The 21,384-nt window shown below is 43.6% G+C and overlaps 1 protein-coding gene across 1 annotated transcript; it reads right to left on the bottom strand.

Annotated features, from left to right (window-relative positions):
• Positions 1-13,141: 13,141 nt before the first annotated feature.
• On the bottom strand, positions 13,142-17,090 carry LOC101758312 (small ribosomal subunit biogenesis GTPase RsgA 1, mitochondrial). The gene is made up of 5 exons (XM_004975322.4): positions 16,405-17,090; positions 15,335-15,556; positions 14,493-14,681; positions 14,148-14,341; positions 13,142-13,848 (listed from the first exon to the last, which is right to left on the bottom strand). Exons 1-5 carry the CDS (start codon positions 17,032-17,034, stop codon positions 13,668-13,670), a joined length of 1,416 nt encoding a protein of 471 aa, XP_004975379.2. The 5' UTR covers positions 17,035-17,090; the 3' UTR covers positions 13,142-13,667.
• Positions 17,091-21,384: the final 4,294 nt, after the last annotated feature.

The raw sequence follows: 21,384 nt of genomic DNA, 5'->3' as shown, positions 1-21,384 counted from the left end.
CATATGGACATCTGCATCTCGAAGGATCCTGGCAACTCTTCAGCTCATTAGATAAAACTCTATCGATTACGTAGATACTAAGGTCAGGGTGTGCTAGTGTTTCTCTCTTCTTCTTTTTTATCCGACGTCCTGTAATGCGTATTATCAAAACCAAACAAATAATTGATTGGAAATTAATAAGCAGTATTCGAAGTTACATCTCTTGGCAACATTAGAAAATAGCAACGCGTTGCAAGGAATCACGATTTGTATTTCCCTTCCTCATTTGAGAATTCCTGCTAGTATTGCTTTGGCTTATTTATTTCTTACCTTAGGGGGCGTTTGGTTCCTCGAGCTAAACTTTAGTCCGTGTCGCATCGAATATTCGGAGACTAATTATGAGAACTAAATATGAGTTAATTATAAAACTAATTGCACAGATGGAGGCTAAACGGCGAGACGAATCTATTAAGCCTAATTAATCCATAATTAGCAAATGGTTACTGTAGCAGCACATTGTCAAATCATGGACTAATTAGGCTTAATAGATTCGTCTCGCCTTTTAGCCTCCACTTATGTAATGAATTTTGTAAATAGTCTACGTTTAGTACTCCTAATTAGTATCTAAACATTCGATGTGACAGGAGCTAAACTTTAGTGGAGGAACCAAACACCTCTAAATTGCACAGAGCATAACGAGGAAGAGTAAATGGCACAGAGACCTTCAAGCATTCCCCATTGGCTCGCTTAGTGAGGTCTTCGAACTATCAATTAACTATACTGTACATGTCACAAAAAACTATCAATTAACTATACTCATGAGAGTAATTAACGTACTGTAGTAAAAAGCGCCACTTGATAATCTAATATATTAATTTAATTCTACAGTCCTTTTCTAACCAATATGTCCTGATATCTTATGAGAACATATCAGGTGCTCTCTCTTCATTCAAACGTACTACGGCATGAAAGCAGCCCAAAAAGTCATAAAATTTCTGGAAAAAAAATCACAAGATTTCTAGGGCATGTATTACTTCTCCATGAAAACAAGAAAGAGGAATCAGGCCCAAAACGAAGTAAAGTGAGTGTTAACTTTTCACTGAGTGAGCAATTTCTGGATGTGTTATGATGACTGATGCTGATTCAAGGAAGCCATGCAAACTCACTTTTATATGGTTTGGGATCCTTTTCGTCCAATTTTTTAGTGAGAAGATTGTTGAAAGAACCGAGCTTGCTAGCAATCCCAAATAAAACTTGAGTGAACTAGACGTGTTTCATCTAAAAATGTTGCATGAAACATGTTGCGGTGGGAATCTTCTTCGTAAAATCGGTTGCAGCAGTAAGCTACTTTCGATACAGGCTTCCGATAGTTTTTCAGAAAGTGACTTAGCTTTATGGTAAGAACGGAACAGAAGATGTGCGAAAAGAGGCCGTAATAAACTAAACTCGTTGCACGGATCGGAGCTGCGTGACAGTTACTTTAAAAGGAGGCAACTGAACGGATAAAAAAAGGCCAAAGCTAAGAGATGAACGTCTGTTGTACATGTTAAAGACCAGTGATTTGGTAAGAGTAGTTCTCATAGTTTGACCACTCTGACCTAGTTGTATGCTAAGAGTAGTGACAAAGAATAACTACGCTCTGACCTTAAATCGATTGGGCCATTTCATCTCCAGCAAGAAGCAGCTCAGGACAGGAAATGAGATTAGGCACTAAAATAAGGGGTGTTTGGTTTCACGGACTTAGTCCTATCACATCGAATATCTAGATACTAATTAGGAGGATTAAACATGAGCTAATTATAAAATTAGAAGCTAATTCGCGAGATGAATCTATTAAGCCTAATTAGTTCATGATTTGACAATATGATGCTACAATAAATATATGCTAATCATGAATTAATTAGGCTTAATAGATTCGTCTCACGAATTAACCTCCATCCGTGCAATTATTTTTATAATTAGTTTATGTTTAATACTTCTAATTAGTATCGAGATGATAGAAAAACTTATTTAGCCCGTGGAAAACACCCCTGCATGTCACCGTCGCCACTACGTTGGTCAGAAGATAGTGCCATGAATATTAAACACTCGACGCCAACCCGAGGGAATCTTTGGTTTGTTTACCAAAATTTTATTGTCCTTGCCATCGTACTATTAAGTCAGTAATTAAAAACTTGTGGGCACAAGTTCGTAACAATGTCTGTTGTGTTGCCGATCTGCGTAGATTGACTGTGTTAGAAAGAAGCATACGACCTCTCATGAAATAAAAGGGTACTTGTTAAAATCTCTTAATAAATTGGGAGAAAACACTAAGAAAGACATGCATATATATGAATAGTCTGCATATATAGTCGTCCTTGTCTCCTTGAGGCAGTTATGCGACTTGCATACTAAGAAAAACATACCGCTCATCCTAATAATCTAAATAGCTAACTATATATGGCCCTATTTGAAACAGCTTAAATTCTTCTTATGATCAAAATAAGCTGAAACTAGTAGCCAAACAACACGTTTTTTCAGCTTCTCTTGGCTGCGCTTCTCCCCACAAAATTAAAACGCAGAAACTGAACTAGACCCACTTCTCAGATAAGCGCTTTTCCCATATTAGTGCATCTTATTTGAGAAGCACTTTTCCCGTATTAGTACATCTTATTTGAGAAGCGCTCCCTGCTGTTGTGCCAAACAAGACCTATAATGCATCTCAGGTATGGGCTGTTTGGGACAAGGACCACGAGATAGATTATTTGTCTGATGTACATAACTACATGTAGTGATGTATATAACAGTTCTTGCTTAGGAGAGAGAACAAACGCTACTAAAAAAACCATTTTTGCAGAAGGGTGGTAACCCATTTCCACAAGTGTTTAGCCATCTGCCTGTGAACTAAGGTATATGGAAATCTACGCTTTTCACATGCACAAAGCTTCCAGTTGGCAACCAATTTTTAGATTATATTTTTCTAGAGATGGGGACTAGACATGATATGTTCCCCCATATAAAATTTTATTAACAAACTCAACCTAATTAAAAAGGTACAAATAAGAAAATTTTACCATTTCATTTTCACTAGTTCTAAAAGTTTGCAACCATTTTATAGTTTTTACTAGATATGGGGAGTAGACATGATACATCCCTCCATAAAATTTAAAATTTATTTCCCAACTCAATGTAATTAAGAAGATACAAAAAGCAATTTTTTTACCATTTCCAAATGAGGTTCCATTTTTGCATTTCCACAAGGGGCTCAAGATGAGGGCCTCCATCAACTTCTCAGGTGCCTGTAAATTTTATTCAGTAGTAGTGAAAAAAACATGTGGGTAACTGCGAAAATCATTTCTTAGTAGTGGATTGAAGGTACTTTCTAAGACCTTTATATAAGTGGTTGTGAACTGATAGATAAGTTGAATGGCTCTCTCCACTATTTTATTCAGTAATATGGACCAATGGCACAATCATTTTCTTGAGAGGGAACTGAATCCTAACTACTAATCGCATGGGTTTACTTAATTGGGTTGGTTCCTACATTTTCTCATAGTTTTGCTCCTTTTTAAATTGTCTTGGATGACACTATATGAGGTAACCACATTTAGTATAGGCTAACATATAACTTCAGGTGGTAGTGCATATGCTGGACTATATACATCCATCTCTAGGTTGCTACCACAACCAAAACGCGAAATCTGCTTAACAACCCTGTTTGTTAGGGTGTTCCTATCAAGGGACACCTTGTTATTCATATTCTAAAAGGTGAGACCTGGCTAGCTTGGATTATGAAATCTTGCAACGATGGGGCATTATCATTTAGTGGCGCTGCGCATTGTCCTTGTACTATTCAAAGGTCATATAATTAGGTCTCACTTATAAAATCTTGCAATGTTTTGTCTCGTATATAAAACTAAACATTGCAATGCTGACTCACTGTTTTCAATATCTTGTGGCTCTGCGCTTATTGTTCTCATACTAAAAGTAGAGAGCCTTGGCTACAAAAAGTTTGCAGTGCTGAGTCAGTTCATCCTTGTGGCTCTGCGTTTTCTGATGATTTTATACGACACTGTATTGGTACTAGCATTTCGTGTTGCATTGTGATAGATCACGCTCATCTTCTGTATGGTGGAAGTGATGGCTCATAACAGTCGACCGATTAGCATGCATGAATCGTCTGATCACACTTAACCTAACCATGATGTTATATATAGTCCCAAAAGAACAACGACGATGAGCACCCTGAAAATTTCCAGGATATTACATTTCAACCACTATATTGACGTTACCATTTGCAATAATAATAACCTCATTAAAAGGAGTATTATTCCAACTTGTTTTTCCAAAAAAAACCCCCTGTATATTGGCTTTACTATTTACACTGGCTGTACTACTTGTGACTGGAGGGCTAGGACGAAGTTAGGAGGATTGAAAAGATTCAGCTGTGGTACGGTGAAGAGCTCCACTTTCCGCATCCTTTCAACTTTCAAGGCCCGCCCGCCACGTAGATAGGGATGAGCATGCATGGGTACCGTACCAGTCACCATCATCCGACCATGTCATACTCTGGCCCTTCCTTTACATTTTCTTTCTTTCTTTCTTTCGTTCTTTCTTGCTTAAATGACTCAAGGCCAGATGTTCCAAAACTAGAGCTCAACCACTTCAAACAACGATATGGGCCGGGGGTGTACGTCAGGTGCGTGTGTGTGACATGGGGGGAGGCAGAGACCAAACTTGTGACCAGAAGCTTCCGGAACAGTTCCCGGTGCGGCGCACATCGCACTGCGACCGTGCTAGTTTAAGCTTACAGCTGAAACGACAGGACATAAAGATTAGAGAGATGCGTGAGCTCACGCACCTGATTGACTACTCTTTAATTTCCATGTCGCCAAGCTCAAGAGAGCCAGCTGGCGAACACCGCCGGAAGGCCAACTTTGAGCCACAAGATTAGGGCTGTCGCTGTGCCAACAAATTAATCGCCAGGGAACAATGCATAGATCAGGAATTATACTATTGCAATCAATAAGAAAAGGAAAGGAGAGGAGCGCTGGATGGCATGGCATCACCGGGTTGGCCGGATCCATCATCCAGCCGGAAACAGGGCCGGATGCAGTGTCCGGTCGTCAGGGGGCTTTGTTTAAGTGTGCGCCCCCTGAAAGCGATGGGCTCGTGCCGCTACACCCAGGGCACGGGCCTCGCACGGGCATGCCGCAGGCGCGTCCGCGGCGTCCGCCGGCCGCCGGGGGGGTTGACCCTGCGCGACACGCGGCCGGCCAGGGGAGGCGCCACCTGGCCCTGCGCGTGCAATTCTTTTCTTCTCCTTCCGGTGGCAGGTAGCCAAGGCCAAGCAGTGGCAAGCTGGTAGCGGCAACGGCAGGGGCAACAGATAGAGCCTTGGCGAGGTGACGGCTGCTATCTCGTCTGTTCGGCGTCCGGTTACCATGGCACGCGACAAGAAAAGCTATCTAAATCACCGGATGTTACTGACTATTTTATTTACCATACCTGAACTCCTGAGTGCTGGACTCGGGCAGGTCCTGACTCGAGCAGGCCAGTAGATAAGGGGAATGAACCTGGCACCGTGGCACGCTCGATTCAAGCCGTCACAAGCCTTTTTCTCGTACGTTTGTGTCATTGTGTGTGTACACAAACGAATCTTCATAGAACCTGTTGGATTCCATCTAGGTTCCAAACGGAACCCGACATTATACTTGAGCAACTTCACCTCCAACAACGATTATATTAAAAAAAATAAACAAATTAAAGGAGCCGTGAAAGCCTTCCTCTTCTTTACCTGCTCCAGAATTTCCTTGCGGACCGTAGACTCTGCGCACAGTTACATGAGTTAACCTTTTGTTTGTAAATGCTAACTTTCACCAATCAGTTCAGTTTCTTAGAAATAGGAGAGGTGGCCTGGACTCACCGGAGCTGCACATTGCACAACTCACATCTGTCACACTCAGCTCCTTGGTCAGGCAAGTATTACTTTACTGGTTCCTTAATATCCTCACAGCCAACCTCTAGGCTCTACTAACGGAAGTAATGCGACTCTTCAGGTGAAGCAATCATATTTGCACGGCTAATGCCTGTCAGCAGGTGTTCCTGACGCAGGCACAAATCCCTCAAACAATTGGACAGACTGATGAAACGGTGCTGCTGCTGGAGGCACGAAACCATGAGCCTTCGTAACATTCCTTCCCACTGTCTTGCCGCGATGAAATCAACAAGCATGTTCATCACCAACATCAGGAGCACCCGTCTACTATCAGGTCCCCTGCCAATGCACTTCAATTTAAGCTGAACTGCACAAGGGCCGGTAGCACCACAAAACCAAAAATGTACAGCACCCATATGTTCCTTCGAGTAGTCATCAGGTCATCAGATGAGAACCAGTTATCATTTCCTAGAATGTTGCTTGACATCGAACCAGTAGTCATCATCAAGGTCATCAATGTCATCTTCAATCTCATCGAGAATCGATTGGCTAATTTCTTTCTAGACACAATCTTCTTTCTAGACACCATCCTGTGCTCCGCTTGCTCACGCCCATAATACCTGTTTTGTACCTGAATCAAGACGTATGTGTTTTGATGTTAGGAACTTAAAATTTAGCATCCATCTTGGCACAAGCACTAAACTTGTATGAAAATATTCTCAATAAAAGGATATTAACAAATATCATATGCAATTTAAGAAAATATTTCATCGTTTAGTACAATAATCTTATGTCACTACTAGTTACGTAGTTAAGGCTAAAAGAAAGATACGAATAGAATGTTATATATATTCAATTTAAGTAAATAAATGACCACATGAGTACATGACAAGCGGTTAATCAGATAGTGTATTGGGAAAATAACTTTACTCTTTACAAAAGTATTTATCAACAGAATCATCAAAAAGCAAAACCCTACAGTAGTGTTCCCTCCTTTTCAAAATGTAAGACGGGTCTGACCCGGTGTTGTCTCCAACACCACACTTTCATCGTAATCTTATAAACTATAATGCTCAAGACCATGAAATTGGCATCATATGAAAGTGTTTTCAAATATGAATCCTAACTTGTAATCTACAAATTAATACTCCATCCATCCCAAATTATAGGTCGTTGGCTTTTTCAAGGTACATAGCTTTTGCCATGCACCTAAATATACACTATGTCTAAATACATAGTAAAAACTATATATCTAGAAAAGCCAAAATGATCTATAATTTGGAATGGAGGAAGTATATTAGAAGATTTGAATCTTTGGTTGCTTGTGTGCCTTAACAGAAGAAAAGGAGGGAGTACCGTATAACTCAGCTAGTGGCCATTATTGCCACGGGCATCACCTGAGGATAGTATCATATTGTAAACCCATTGAGCCTGAGCAAATTAAATACTAGCTCAAATAGAGAACACGAAAGACTCAGCAGACCATTTTCTTGCTTTCCTCAGTCACTGTCAACCCCAGAAAGAACCTACCAACCCATCCTTATTAAAAATATCATTTGTTTGATAGGCTGTACAAGGACAAATTGTCAAGTACAGTAACAGTGCACATTTTTTTGGACACAGTGCACAATGCTTTATTAAGTTAAGAAAAGCTTTGTCACTTACCAAAACAACTGACATTTCCTTAAGGGAAGTAAACTTTCGAAAACGTAAATATGTAATTTCCAAAAATCCTCAACTCCTCATCTAGTCTTTAGATGTCTAGAATACAGTATAGTGCTTGTAAGCAGCATCATGATAGCATACCTATCACCTCCTTTTGTTCCAAATGTTCGTAGCTAGAATGATTCTCTGATCTTGATCTGATCAAGCATCTGCAGATAGTATGGTACCTTTCAGAGTCACCTTTCACCACACATCCATACTCACCAAGGTGAACAGTCATTAAATAGGTACTTGGAGGGCTCATTTTCCTCGAGCATCTTTCTTCACTGGAGTACCAAATGAACATTACAAGTAAGAAAAAGGCATAACAAACAGAAATGCTGCTTTAAAAGCAATGTTGTACACGGTCAGATGTTACAAATGAGCCCACTCTCCTTTTATTTTCATGGGCATATTAGGATTTGAAACGGTCTTCAAAAGTATGCTTTTACCATTAATTTCTGCGACAATATACCATCAATTGCTACTAAATCAATATTCCTGCTAAAAGGTTTGTGAAACATGAATCTATCTATTAATACAAAATTCTCTTGTAAAAAGGTTGACCTTTTTCAAACCGTAATACACCCTGTAAAAGGATAAGTAGGGAGTAGTTACTAAACAGAACACAATTAAAAACAGTGCCTGACAAACCTCTGGAAATGTTTCTGCAAGGAGAGTATCTGTTTGGTCACTTTCAGCAGGCTAGGTTGGTTAAATCCAGGTGTATCAGCAAGGAAGCCTCCACCAGTTGTAGGAAGCAGCGAGACATGGCATGTCGTGTGCTTTCCTTTGCCACATTCCTTGGACATAGTTCAAAAGCGTTGCTCACCAAACCATTTACTATTCTGGAAAGCGATGTGCACAACCAAAGACTTCAGTGTTGTCATCGATACAGAAATTAGCAATTTGGAATTTACTGCAAAAACTTGTGAAACTTTGTGATGGAAGCAGTGAGACGCGGCGTGGCGTGTGCTTTCCTTTGCCGCTTTCCTTGGACACAGGTCCAATGCATTGCTCACCAAACCATTTACAATTCTGGAAAGCGATGCGCATGACCGAAGACTTCTGTATCGTCATTGATACAGATATTAGCAATTTGGAATTTACTGCAACAAACTTGTGAAACCTCATGACAGTGACAAGAGTTTTCGACGAGTTCAAGCACAAAAAGTACATAATAGTGATGTGATTTGAAAGAAGCGACAAACACGTGCATATCAGGACCTAATAGACCAGACTGCCCTTTTTTCGCTTTTGAAAGAAGCGGGAGCTCTGCAAATCACATTAGAAGGAAAGAGTGTTTCAACATGTTCATTACCAGCCAGTGCCCTGTATTAAGCACAAAAGCAAGACAACTAAACAAAACTCAAAGACAAAGTTGACCAGAGCAAAACTCTACAGTAGTGTTCCCTCCTTTTCAAAATGTAAGGCATGGTCTGACCCGGTATAGTATCCAATGACACACATTCATCATAATCTTATAAATTATAATGCTCAGGACCATGAAATTGACATCATATGAAAGTGTCTTCAAATATGAATCCAATGATTCCTAACTTGTAATCTACAAATTAATACTCCATCTGTCCCAAAATCTAGGCAGTTTTGGTTTTTCAAGGTACATAGCTTTTGCCATGCACCTAAATATACGCTATGTCTAGATACATAGCAAAAACTATGTATCTGGAAAAGCCAAAACGATCTATAATTTGGAACGGGGGAGTACATTAGAAGATTTGAATCTTGGGTTGCCTTCACGCCTTACAAAAAGAAAAGGAGGTAGTACAGTATAACCCAGAAAGTGGCCATCATTGTCACGGGCATCACCTGAGGATAGTATCATATTGTAAACGCATTGAGCCCGAGCAAATTAAATAATAGCTCAAACAAAGAACATGAAAGACTTGGCAGACCATTTTCTTGCCTTCCTCAGTTCACTGTGTCAACCCAGAAAGAACCTTCCAACCCGTGCTTATTAAAAATATCATTTGTTTGATAGGCTGTACAAGGACTAATTGTTTGTTTAACAAAATCATGTACAGTAACAGCGCACAATGCTTTATTAAGTTAAGAAAAGCTTTCTCACTTACAAAAACATTTGACATTTCCTTATGGGAAGTAAACTTTCAAAATGTAAATATGTAATTTTCACTATGGAACTACAAGAGAGAAATCTTCAACTCTACATCTAGTCTCTAGATGTCTAGAATATAATATGTTGCTTGTAAGCGGCATCTTGATAGCATACCTGACATCACTTCTTTTTGTTCCAAATGTTCGTAGCTGAATTGATTCTCTGATCTTGATCTGATCAAGCATCTGCAGATAGTATGGTACCTTTCAGAGTCACCTTTCACCACATATCCATGCTCATCAAGATGAACAGTCATTAAATAGGCACTTGGAGGGTTATTTTCCTTGATCATCTTTCGTATCTGGAGTACCAAACGAACATTACAAGCAAGCAAAAGGCATAACAAAGTAACAAACTGAAATGCAGCCACGGTCTTCAAAAGTATGCTTTTAGCATTAATTTCTCTGACGATATACCATCAATTGCTACTAAATCAATATTCATATTAAAAGATTTGTGAAACATGAATCTTCCTATTGATAAAAATTTTGCTCACTTACAAAGCTTGACCTTTTTCAAACCCTAATACACCCTTGTATAAAAGGAAAAGTAAGGGGTAGTAACTAAACAAACACAATTAAAAACGGTGCCTGACAAACCTTTCGAAATGTTTCTGCAAGGCTCTGTTTGGTCACTTTCAGCAGGGTGGGCTGGTTAAATCCAGAAGTATCAGCAAGGAAACTGTTTCGTGGCGGGTGGCCTGCTTCTTCCCCGGCATTGCCTTCCTGATCCTGACCACACTCAACTTCTACAAGTTCTACGACAACTAGCAATCTCCAGAGCCCAATGGTGTGACATCTTTATCAATTCATCACCCGAGCAAAGGGCATCAATAAGACCACGTTCCTTCCCTTCCTTTGCTGTAATGAACTTTGATTGCTTGGAATTCAGGATTATTGAGATGCTAATAGTGGAGACATATATATAGAGAATATGTGGGCCATGGGCCTATAGTATATGGGCTTTAACAGAAACCTCCACCAGCTGTAGGAAGCAACGAGACGTGGCGTGTCGTGTGCTTTCCTTTGCCGCTTTTCTTTGACACGGTTCCAACGCGTTGCTCACCAAACCATTTACTAATCTGGAAAGTGATGTGCACGAACAAAGACTTCAATACCGTCATCAATACAGATATTAGCAATTTGGAATTTACTGCAACAAACTTGTGAAACCTCATGACAGTGACAAGAGTTGTCGACGAGATCAAGCACAAAAAGTACATAATACGTGACGTGCTTTGAAAGAAGTGACAGACACATGCGTACCAGACTGCCCTTTTTTGCTTTTGAAAGAGGCAGGAGCTCTGCAAATCACATTAAGAAAAGAGTGTTTCAGCGTGTTGATTACCAGCCAGTGCACTGGATTAAGCACAAAAGCAAGACAACTAAACAAAACTCAAAGACAACTGATATGTAGCTGTCCAGAGCAACTTCTACTAAATACCTTCACACAGAACACCAAGAAAGAAAGGAGACCACTACAGTACCACTCTCACTCTTAATTCTATCTCCTCCCTGATCCCGTGGAAAGCTCAGGCACACCCTAAGTACTTATGCTTAAATTCAGAAGGCTACAGTACAGATCCCAAAGGCTAACTTTTGTATCTTGAAAATAGAATTAGTCCTCAGTTCCACATGAAACAGTAGTTCAACATACTATTAAAAAAAATCCATATACCACAGGGTCAAAATGGAAAAGGGAAAATTCTATAGGAAAGCTAATAAAACCACATAACTAAGAAAACAACTGCTAAGTAGCTGGCTAGAACACCTTGACAGAAGACACCAAGAAACAAAGGAGGTCTCTACTGTTGTGCTCCCACTCTCAACTCTATATCCTCCCTGATCCTGTACAAAACTTGGTCACACCCTAAGTATTGATTCTTAACGATTCACTTTCTTTGACAGCATTATCCACCACTTCTTCAAGCCAAACCAAATTGCAACTACAGTACAAATCCTGAATTTTAGGCTTTTGTATCTTGTAAATCAGAAATATTCCTCAGTCCCACATGAGAGACTAATGTAATATACTATCAACCAAAAAATTCATATATCAAGCATCGACAATAAAACGAAAGTGGGACAATTTTATAGGAACGCCAACAGACCACAAAACTGAGAAACGTTGGGTACAGATCTGGATGCTAATTAAAACTCCAGAAAAATGGTACAAAAATGGAATCATGAAAAGAGGCACAAATTATATATTGATTAGATCACCTGCACAAGAAGCTTATGTATTGGATCTTCTGAAATGTTCTGGCTGTGTCTCAACGCATTGATTAGACTGGGCTTCCCAACGCCACTTGGACCAACAACTACGGTTGTTTGTCCTTCTAAATCTCTTCAAGAGCAGCAAATCCAGATTGCTGATCAACACTTAAAAAGAGTGGATCATAACCCCCAACTCTTCAGACATCTCTCCAGTTTTTCATGGTCTGTAGGACAAGGCGCAAAAGCTATCACCGAACCATATAAATAAAGAATGAGGAAAATGTAAATATGATACAAAAGATTGTACAAATTAACATTAAAAAATATGCAGAAAATAAAGGATGGATGAATGACCATCATTTTGCTTTAGCAGCCTCTTGAAAGCTCGAAATGCATGCCATCATCCTTGATGATGATTTTCTGAAACATTTGTGTAGTATTATGCATCAGTTTTTTCTGAGAGTACACGTGCTTGTATTTGTATGTTTTACCCATGACAGAACTGAAGCTAATGCCTAGAACTTATCACAACGACTATACAAGTAGAAGGCAGATGCTCTTTTGTGTATCCAAAGGGAATGGTCCCAAGGGTATTCACACATTATACTGTAGGACAAATAATTTAGTTGTCTGCAGTAGGGGAACTGTTCCCAATTCATGCACCATTAGTGGTGTTATCGACCACTTAATTGACAACAGGGCCTCAAGTGACAGCTTCAGGTTGGAATCCTTCTTAGTTGAGAGAGATCGCTCCCTTAAAAGAATTAGTTCTTGAAAAGGGATGCTCAATGCTGGTACTTGATACTGATAGAAACACTGCTGTGGAGGATAGGTTAGCCCTGCAAGTTAAACTGTTTTTTCCTGATACCATTACGGAATTCGAAATTCGTTCATAACCTTCAATTTTTCACAAAACCATTTGTGCACCCTTCCCCCCTTCACTAAGCACATGACATTGAATCGTCGATTGAGCTTTAAAGAACCTTATCCACAGACCAATTCATATCCTAGTGAAATGGATAATGTGCTACACTAGAATGTACAATCTAGGCAATCGAACTGGAATGAAAAGAATATACGTACCTGTTTGTCGACAAGCTCGATCTTGTCGAAGAAGAGCACGAAGGGGATCCCAGTGGCCTCTGCCTGGGCGAGATAAATGGCATGCACGAATAGACTTCATAACAACTTCAAGAATATGTTTTTGAATTTTTCTATCAATGAGTTTCAACTTTACACAGTAAAACATCTATGTGTTGACATTTTGTTTCCAATTTGTTCATGCACACATCGGTACCATCCATTCATCCAAACTTACAATCAAATATATTCTTTCCATGTACAATCACTGTGTGCCATTTTAATGGAGTAAACCACACGCGCACAGCACATATCACAATTAGGTTAAAGGCTATGCCACTGACCTCGCCAGCAACATGGCAGTGCATGAAACCAATTCGTGGGAGATAAGTTAACTAAACTTTGGTCTTACTGTTCTGCCACGGGCCAGGAAACAAAGCACTCAACATTAAGGGTCAGGTGCAAATGTCTACGGTTTCCCCACTAGACTGCTAGTGTGCATCTATTTACAGTGATCAGCTCAACCACTCAAGGGCACAGTACAGCACCGCAAACAAACTATGACAGCACCCATAGATTCCTTCATGCCAATGATTAGACTTGTGTAGTCATTAGATCATCAGATGAAAGACGATTATCGTTTCCTAGAACGCTGCTTGACGTCATCAAACTGGTAGTCATCATCGCGGTCATCAATGTCATCCTCAATTTCATCAAGAATTGATTGGTTAATCTTCTTTCTAGACACCCTCCTGTGCTTCTTGAGTTCAAGACGAGGCTCTGCTTGCTTCACTCCCATGACACCTGTTTTGTACCTGATTCAAGATGGATACACTATATTGTCAGTTACAGAAAGAACCAACAGATACCTACTAACACTAGGTTTTATTGTATCAGAGATGGTTGTTTATTTACCATAATTCAGTCTTAGTGTTCACCAGTTTGAAAAGTAAAAGAAAGCAACATCTCCTACAAAGTTGCCAGCATATTTGCTTATGGGAGTAAACTTTCTAGGAAACTGACTTTCCACAGGTACAAAGTTAACAACTATGCAACTACAGGAGAGGGCTCTACCATACAAGATAATGCTCACAGTGACATCTTTGTAGCATACCTGACATCACCTTCTCTTTTTGTTCCAAATGTCCGTAGCTGGATTTCTTCTCTAATTTTGATCTCATCAAGCATCTGGAGATAGTATGGATACCTTTCCCAGTCACCTTTCACAACACATCCACGCTCACCAAGGTGAACACAATCATTAAATAAGCATTTCGAGGGCTCATTCTCTTTCAGCATCTTTCTTATCTGGATTACCCAATGAATATTACTAGTAAGAAAACGACATAACAAACAGAAATATAGCCTTCACAACACCATGCTGTGACTTGTGAGTACGCAGACGCTGCAATTGAGAATTTATTAAACAGAACAAAATTAAGAACAGTGCAAAACAAACCTCAGGAAATGTTTCCGCAAGGCTCTTTTTGGTCACTTTCATCAGGCTAGGCTGGTTAAATCCAGGTGTATCAGCAAGGAAGCCTTGACCAGGTATAGGGAGCAATGAGACATGGCGTGTTGTGTGTTTTCCTTTACCGCTTTTCTTGGACACAGTTCCAACACGTTGTTCACCAAACCATTTACTATTCTGGAGAATGATGCACACAAGAAAAAGAAATCAGTACCCTCAACAACACAGATTCTATATTTTACTAGCACTATGTTGTGAAGCTTTGTAACAATGAAAAGAGAAGACATGAAACACAAGCAATATTCAGATTGCAAAGTGCTTTCTAAAAACAAAGAACATGTCTATATCAAGTAACAGACCACATTGCACATCTTTGGCAAGTCTCGTCCCACCAGTTCTTCAAACCAAAGTAAATTGCAAATACAGGTCAATCACAAATGCTGTCTTCTCAAGTAAGAATTAGTACTTGATTCCAATTCCACATAACATGTACTAGTTCAATGCAATATTAACCTAATAAGCCGTTCACCATCCACTGCTAAGAAGTTATGTGATGAAAGAGGGCCAATTTCCACAAAACAAATCAAAGTTTCAGAAAATGATTAAAAAAATTAATCATGCAAATGGTATATGTACGATTGTGTATAATGCGTGGGTTGTATTGCTTGAGCCCCATGGGCTGATTATATAGGAGTACATGGCTTGGAGGGCAAGTAGCCTCTCCTAGAGATAAGGAAGGTTATTCCGGGATTACAATCAATCCTAAACTAACCATATCCAGAGTTGCCTAATATACTCTAACAGTATAAATGATGAAATGACTAGATCACCTGCTCAAGGAGTTTATGTATTGGATCTTCTTCTGATATGTTCTGGTTGCACCTCAAAGCATTGATCAGACTGGACTTCCCAACACCACTTGGACCAACAACTACAGTTGTTTGTCCTTCCAACATCTCTTCAAGAGCAGTAAATCCAGATTGCTTATCAACACTTAGAAAGAGTGGATCATAACCCCAACTCTTTAACCTATCTCTCCAGTAAGCTATTGTCTGCAGCAAAAAGCAAAAGAATACCAATCAACCATATAATATAGAAAACAGAACACATAAAGAGTGCATGCAATGAATGCAATAATCTACATATCTTATTACACATTTACAATTGAAGAACACTGAAAGTCGAGCAACTGCACATGCAGACATGCTATTTGTTCAGATCAGAATAATGGACAAGGAAAACAAAATCATGAATGCATAAGTAGAATGGCCCTTGCTTTGCTTTACTAGCTCCAGGTTAGCTCCAAATACAGGACACCAACCTCGATGATGGGGTTTCTAAACGATAGATATATCTTCAGGTACGTATTGTGTACCAAGTCTCTGATAGTTGATTGTTCAATAAAAGGTAATGTGCTTGGATTTGTAAGTCTTTACCCATGACAGATTGAAGCTGGAGAATACTGTCAGCATTTAGCATTACTGCATATACAGGTGACCTTTTCTGTATCTAAAGGAGAACGTCCCCAAACATATTTACAGTGTACAGGGTGGATCAACTTAATGAGTTGTATGGAGGTCTAATATGAGCACATTAGTGGCATTATTGACTATTTGATTGACAAAGGAGCCACCAATAACACCTTAAAGCAGGAATGCTGACCCCTATTATCGGGGTTGAAATTTGTTCGGCATCCTTTTTTTTTTTACAAAACCATTCTCCCCTGTTCCCACTTGACCGAGCACATCACAGCAAATTGTCAAATGAACTAGGGAAATCCTTATTCACAGCCCACAATTCGTATCTCCAATGCAATGTGCTATGCTACGGTCCAGCCAATCTGATCCGTTGAGCAACTATCCGAGTGAATAGCCACACGGGGCACCGGTTGAAATGGTACCTGTTCGTCGACGAGCTCGACCTTGTTGAAGACGAGCACGAATGGAATCCCCGTGGACTCGGCCTCGACGAGGAACCTGGTGAGTGTGGCGGGCTCGGGGCGTGGCTGGTCGAGGGAGAAGAGCACGACGAGGCGGTCGACGTTGGCGACGGGCGGGTCGGCGACCTCGGACCTCCGCTCGAAGACGTCCTCGATCATCCCGCGGCGGTCGGTCCAGTCGACGGCGCCAACGAGGACGCGGTCCCCGACGAGGACGCGGCGGCGAATCTTCTTAAGCAGGGCGCGGACGACGCAGAGCAGGTCGGAGCCGCGGTGGTGCTCCAGCCCCGGGGCCGCGGCGTCCACGATGACGCGCATGAAGTTGGCCTGCGACGCCGCGACGAGCCCCGTGGCCTGCGAGGGGAGCAGCTCCTCGGGGGGTGGGGGAGGGAGCGCGGCCGCCAGCGGGAGGAGGCGCGGGTGCGGGGAAGGGTGGTGGTGGCGGCGGAGGGGCACGAGGGGGTGGGGGCAGTGGTGGCGGGGCGCGAGAGGCGGGAGAGGGAGAGGTAGCAGCGGGATGCGGAGGCGGAGGCGGAGGCGGAGGCGAGGCAGCGCCGCCGCCGCCGCGGCGGTGGAGGGGAGGGGCGGCATCTCGGAGAAGGTGGGGGAGTGGGAGCAGGGGCGCAGTGGATAGACTGACTGGTGGGCGGTTCCCCGTGGGCGCAGGCGCAGTGCGGTGGACACGCGGAGGGCGGGGGGTTTCTGGAGGTCCTGCTGCAGCGAATTCGCGTGGGCTAGTGGCGCGAATTCAGCCCAAACTTGATTATTCCGTGCGCGCCTGAGCCTATCTTGGCCCATATGCATAGCTGCTAGCACGCTACAGAGCGTCCGCCACGGGCTAGCCGATTTGAGCCCTCACGGTTCTTTTCCCACCGGAAAAAGTCGTTTCAACGTCCCTCAACTATCGGCGTCGTTCAATTTTATTCCTCCATCTACAAAACCAGATATCTTACACTCCAAACTTTTCAATACTGTGCCAATCGCATCCCTTGCTGTTTTTGGTGGTTGTTTTACATGACGTGGCAACTGGGGCTCACATGTCAGTGACATGTGGTGGTGGACCCACATATCAATCGTTCGTCTCCCATCTCTCCCTCATCTCGGCGGCGGCGATGGCAACGGCTCTCGAGCTCCTTGGGGCCGGCAAGGCTGGAGCTCCTCACGGACGGGGAGAGGCCCAAGCTCGGGGTGGCGGTGGTGGCTCCCAAGCTCCTTGCTGCAGCAAGGCTGGAGCTTCTCGCGGCGACGGTGGGGTCACAGAGATCTTACTCCTCGGGATCCGGTGGGACGGAGCTTGCTCGTCACTCCCTTCAGGATTGTTCGCTTCTTCGCTGGCGCTGGAGTGCAATGAGATCCAACCTAGCGGCACCACCGTCGACCACTCTGTCTTGACGCAGTACGCCCTTCGATGAACTACAGCGACATGAAGTCGTCATCGTCGTGCTAGGAGCCATGGCGGTGGTAGTAAAAGCTACCTACCTAGAGGTTGAGCAGCGTGTAGGCGGTGGTCAAGAAGCATTCCATCTTGGTCATGCCCGCCACAACTAGGGTCGTCGTCGTCACGATGAGACCGGTGTGCGGTCCTAGGCATTGGTGGCTCGACTGACCGGTCCAACGAACTATCAGCTCAAGAAGTTAAGCTTCACTCCTCGATAGTTGCCTGATATAGGGGCCCATGCCACGTCATGCAAATTCAGCGTCAAAACCAGTGAAAAACTAGCGGGGACGTGATTTGCACGGTATTGGATGGTTGAGGGTATAAAACATTTGGTTTTGCGGTTGGAGGACTAAAATCGGATTACATTGATAGTTGAGGGATGTCGAAAGGACTTTTTCCTTTCCCACCAGCAAGTTACCATGAGGAGCCCAAGGGTCCAACCAGTCTACGATTATTTTTCTCGGAGATCCTATCTATCTTACGAAAGAAAACATTGGAATGATCTTCCAGTGCTTGAGATTCGTACGCTAGCGGAGACCGCATGATCTCTATCATCTCCCGTCGCCTCCCTACCTTTTCTCTCAATCACTCGTTGTCGGATTTAGTGACTGGTAGTCCACTAGGGGGTTACCCAAGTGGTAGATTTGTAGGCGGGGGAGATTGTAAGACCAAGAACTCGAATGGTAACACAGAGATGCAAGGTTTAGACAGGTTTGGGTTTTCGGAGAGTAACTCCCTACATCCTGTGTTCTGGTGAATTGTATTGATGATCGTAGGTACGAAGAGTTAAAGTGCCCTTGTGGGGTGCCCCTAGCCGCCTTATATAGGCTGACGACCTAGGGTTACAAGTCGGATAGGATCTAATCCTAGTCGATTGTTACAAGGAAATCAATCTGAGTTGGTTTACAACAAGTATCCCATGATATCCGAGCTGAATCAGTTCGCCCGGCCTCCAAACTTTTACTTCACGGAACGTCACGCCTTGCCCCGCATGTCATGGTCGGGCAGGACCCACTTGTCAGGTCGGCGAGTATCCTGGTCGATGGGGACCCGTGGGTACCCTTATCCGTCAAGCCCCCAAGCAATGTGAAGTCGAACAGGAGCCTAACGGATGCACAACGAAGCTTGTAGTTAACTCGGTTGAAGTTGCGGTTTCGTCATAGTAATGGAGAGGCTGCCACTGCTCAAAAAAGAAGAAAATATTGTGTTTTGAGCAAGCGTATTGCCAAATGCGCGTGACGCAAACAACTGCTGAGCTTCAGGATGTCAAGCATCCTGGAGATCGAAGGGAAGCACATGGAGGGCGTCGCAAGACGCGTTCCATGTGGAGTAGCCTCTGAGCTTTGAAGCAATTAGAGTATTCGGTCCAAGGGTCAAGAAATATTATAAAGCACCGAGTAGTTGTATTGTTGGTCACCAAAATGAGGTGCCTAGCCCCCGAGCGCGAGGACTGGCAGAGCCTAGGAGGTACGCCAACTTGAAATAGGTGCCCAACCCCCGAGCGTGAGGGCTGGCGGAACCAAGGAGGCATGCCGACCTAAAATAGGCACCTAGCCCCCGAGCGCGAGGACTGGCAGAGCCAAGAAGACACGCTGACCTGAAATAGGCGCCCAACCCCCAAGCGCGAGGACTGGCGGAGCCAAGGAGGCACGTCGAAAATAGACGCCCAGCCAACGAGCGTGAGGATTGGCGGAGCTAAGTAGGCACGTCGATCGGAAATAGACGCCTAGCCCCCAAGCGCTAGGAGTGGCAGAGCCAAGGAGGCACGCCGACCTAAAATAGACGCCCAGCCCCTAAGCGCGAGGACTGGCAGAGCCAAGGAGACACACCGACCTGAAATAGGCACCTAGCCCTCAAGCGCGAGGACTAGCGGAGCTAAGTAGGCACGCCAACCAAAAATAGGCGTTCAGCCCCCGAGCGTGAGGACTGGTGGAGCTAAGGAGGCACGCCAACCTGAAATAGGCGCCCAGCCCCTGAGCACGAGGACTGGCAGAGTCCAGGAGGCACGCCGACCGGAAATAGATGTCCAGCCCCGAGCGCGAGGACTGGCAGAGCCACGGACGCACGCCGTGAGACTTAACGGAAAACCTGCAGATTCCATCCACCGCGTGTGCTGTAAAGGGGGATCCGCAGGTTCCGTTGCTAGGTTTACACCGTCAACTCCTTCAAAAGCTGAAGGGGTGCCATTTCCTTTTCATTTCCACTCCTCTTGCCCCCAAACACCGCCACTGCCAACGCCATTGCTGTCGCATCCACGCACCCTAGGTCGCATCACCGCGGCCTCAGGCCACGTCCTCCACCTTTCGCCCAAAAACGCCAGCCGCCACCGCCACGCCGCCATTTCACGTCACATGCGAGCCAAGAGACCCACCTACATCCGATCTGCACCTCGAGGAGTGGAGACCAAACAGATGGCGGCGGAGCAAGCACCGGATCCATCGACGCATTAGGTAAAGTCCGTGATGATGGAAGAGAAGATCTAGGCCCTTGTGGAGTGTGGCCTTCTTGGCCCCAAGACGTTGCTAAAGTGGAAGGCAACCGCGGGCCAAGAATTCCCCTCTGAGGACCGGACCGAGGCTGTTGTCTTCGCAGCATTTTTCGAGCGAGGATTCGGGATCCCCGCCGAAGATTTCTTCCATGGACAGCTCGACTACTACAAGATTGAGTTAGTGCATCTCAACCCTAACTCAATCCTGGACATCGCCATTTTTATCCATCTCTGTGAGGCATTTCTTGGAATCCCCCCTCCCACTGAAAGTTGTGACAATGAAGGGGAAGATGAGAGTGATTGGTGGTTGTGGATGTTCACTACGCCCCAAGAGGGTCCTCGACTATTTTGATCTGGAACTAAATGACACGAACAAGGGGTGGCACATGGAGTGGTTTATCATCGCCAACCACAAACCCGAGCTTCCACCCCACCTCGGGTTCGCACCCGTGACAAGGGCGGAGTGGTCAAACTAGCCGACCTCCAAGGAGATGGTCCAGGTGGAGCAGCTGTTGAAGGAGACCGCCGAGTTGAAGGGGTATGGGCTCACAGCAGAAGCTATGAGTATCAATTTTTTGCCAAAGGTTGACGCGGCCGATCAAGGACAGGGTCCATCCGACGTACGAGTACTCGGGTCCATTGGATCCAACCCGGGAGGTACAACTTAAGGTTACCCAGGAAGAGGTCACTAGTCGGGTGTCCGAGTTCTTTTGCAGCATGAGGAATATAGGTACCCCCCACCGACCAGGATACTGGTCAGACCAAACAAGTGGGCCCGCTCGACCAGGATGTGTGGGTCAAGAATATGAAGATACTTGGAGCACAAGTTAAGAAGGTCGGGCCATTCAAATCACCCCGGATATTGCAGTACACGTATTGTAGTCCGACTCAGATTACCTTCCATGTAACTATCAAGTAGATTAAATTCAAACTGACTTGTAACCCTAGATCATCAGCCTATATAAGGTGGACAAGGAAGCCTCCCGAGGGCATTGAATTTCTCAAGCAATACAAG

This window comes from Setaria italica, chromosome VII (assembly GCF_000263155.2).
Source record: "Setaria italica strain Yugu1 chromosome VII, Setaria_italica_v2.0, whole genome shotgun sequence".
Taxonomy (NCBI): Eukaryota; Viridiplantae; Streptophyta; class Magnoliopsida; order Poales; family Poaceae; genus Setaria; species Setaria italica.
This window is presented reverse-complemented; position numbering and strand designations above follow the sequence as displayed.

Excerpts from the sequence above, each read along its gene's own strand:
- LOC101758312 (XM_004975322.4), bottom strand. The coding sequence starts at position 17,034 with ATGCCGCCCCTCCCCTCCACCGCCGCGGCGGCGGCGGCGCTGCCTCGC. Across the intron at positions 14,682-15,334 it reads TACATAAACTCCTTGAGCAG|AATAGTAAATGGTTTGGTGA; the intron begins GTGATCTAGTCA and ends ATCATTCTCCAG. Across the intron at positions 13,849-14,147 it reads AAAAGAGAAGGTGATGTCAG|GTACAAAACAGGTGTCATGG; the intron begins GTATGCTACAAA and ends ATCTTGAATCAG.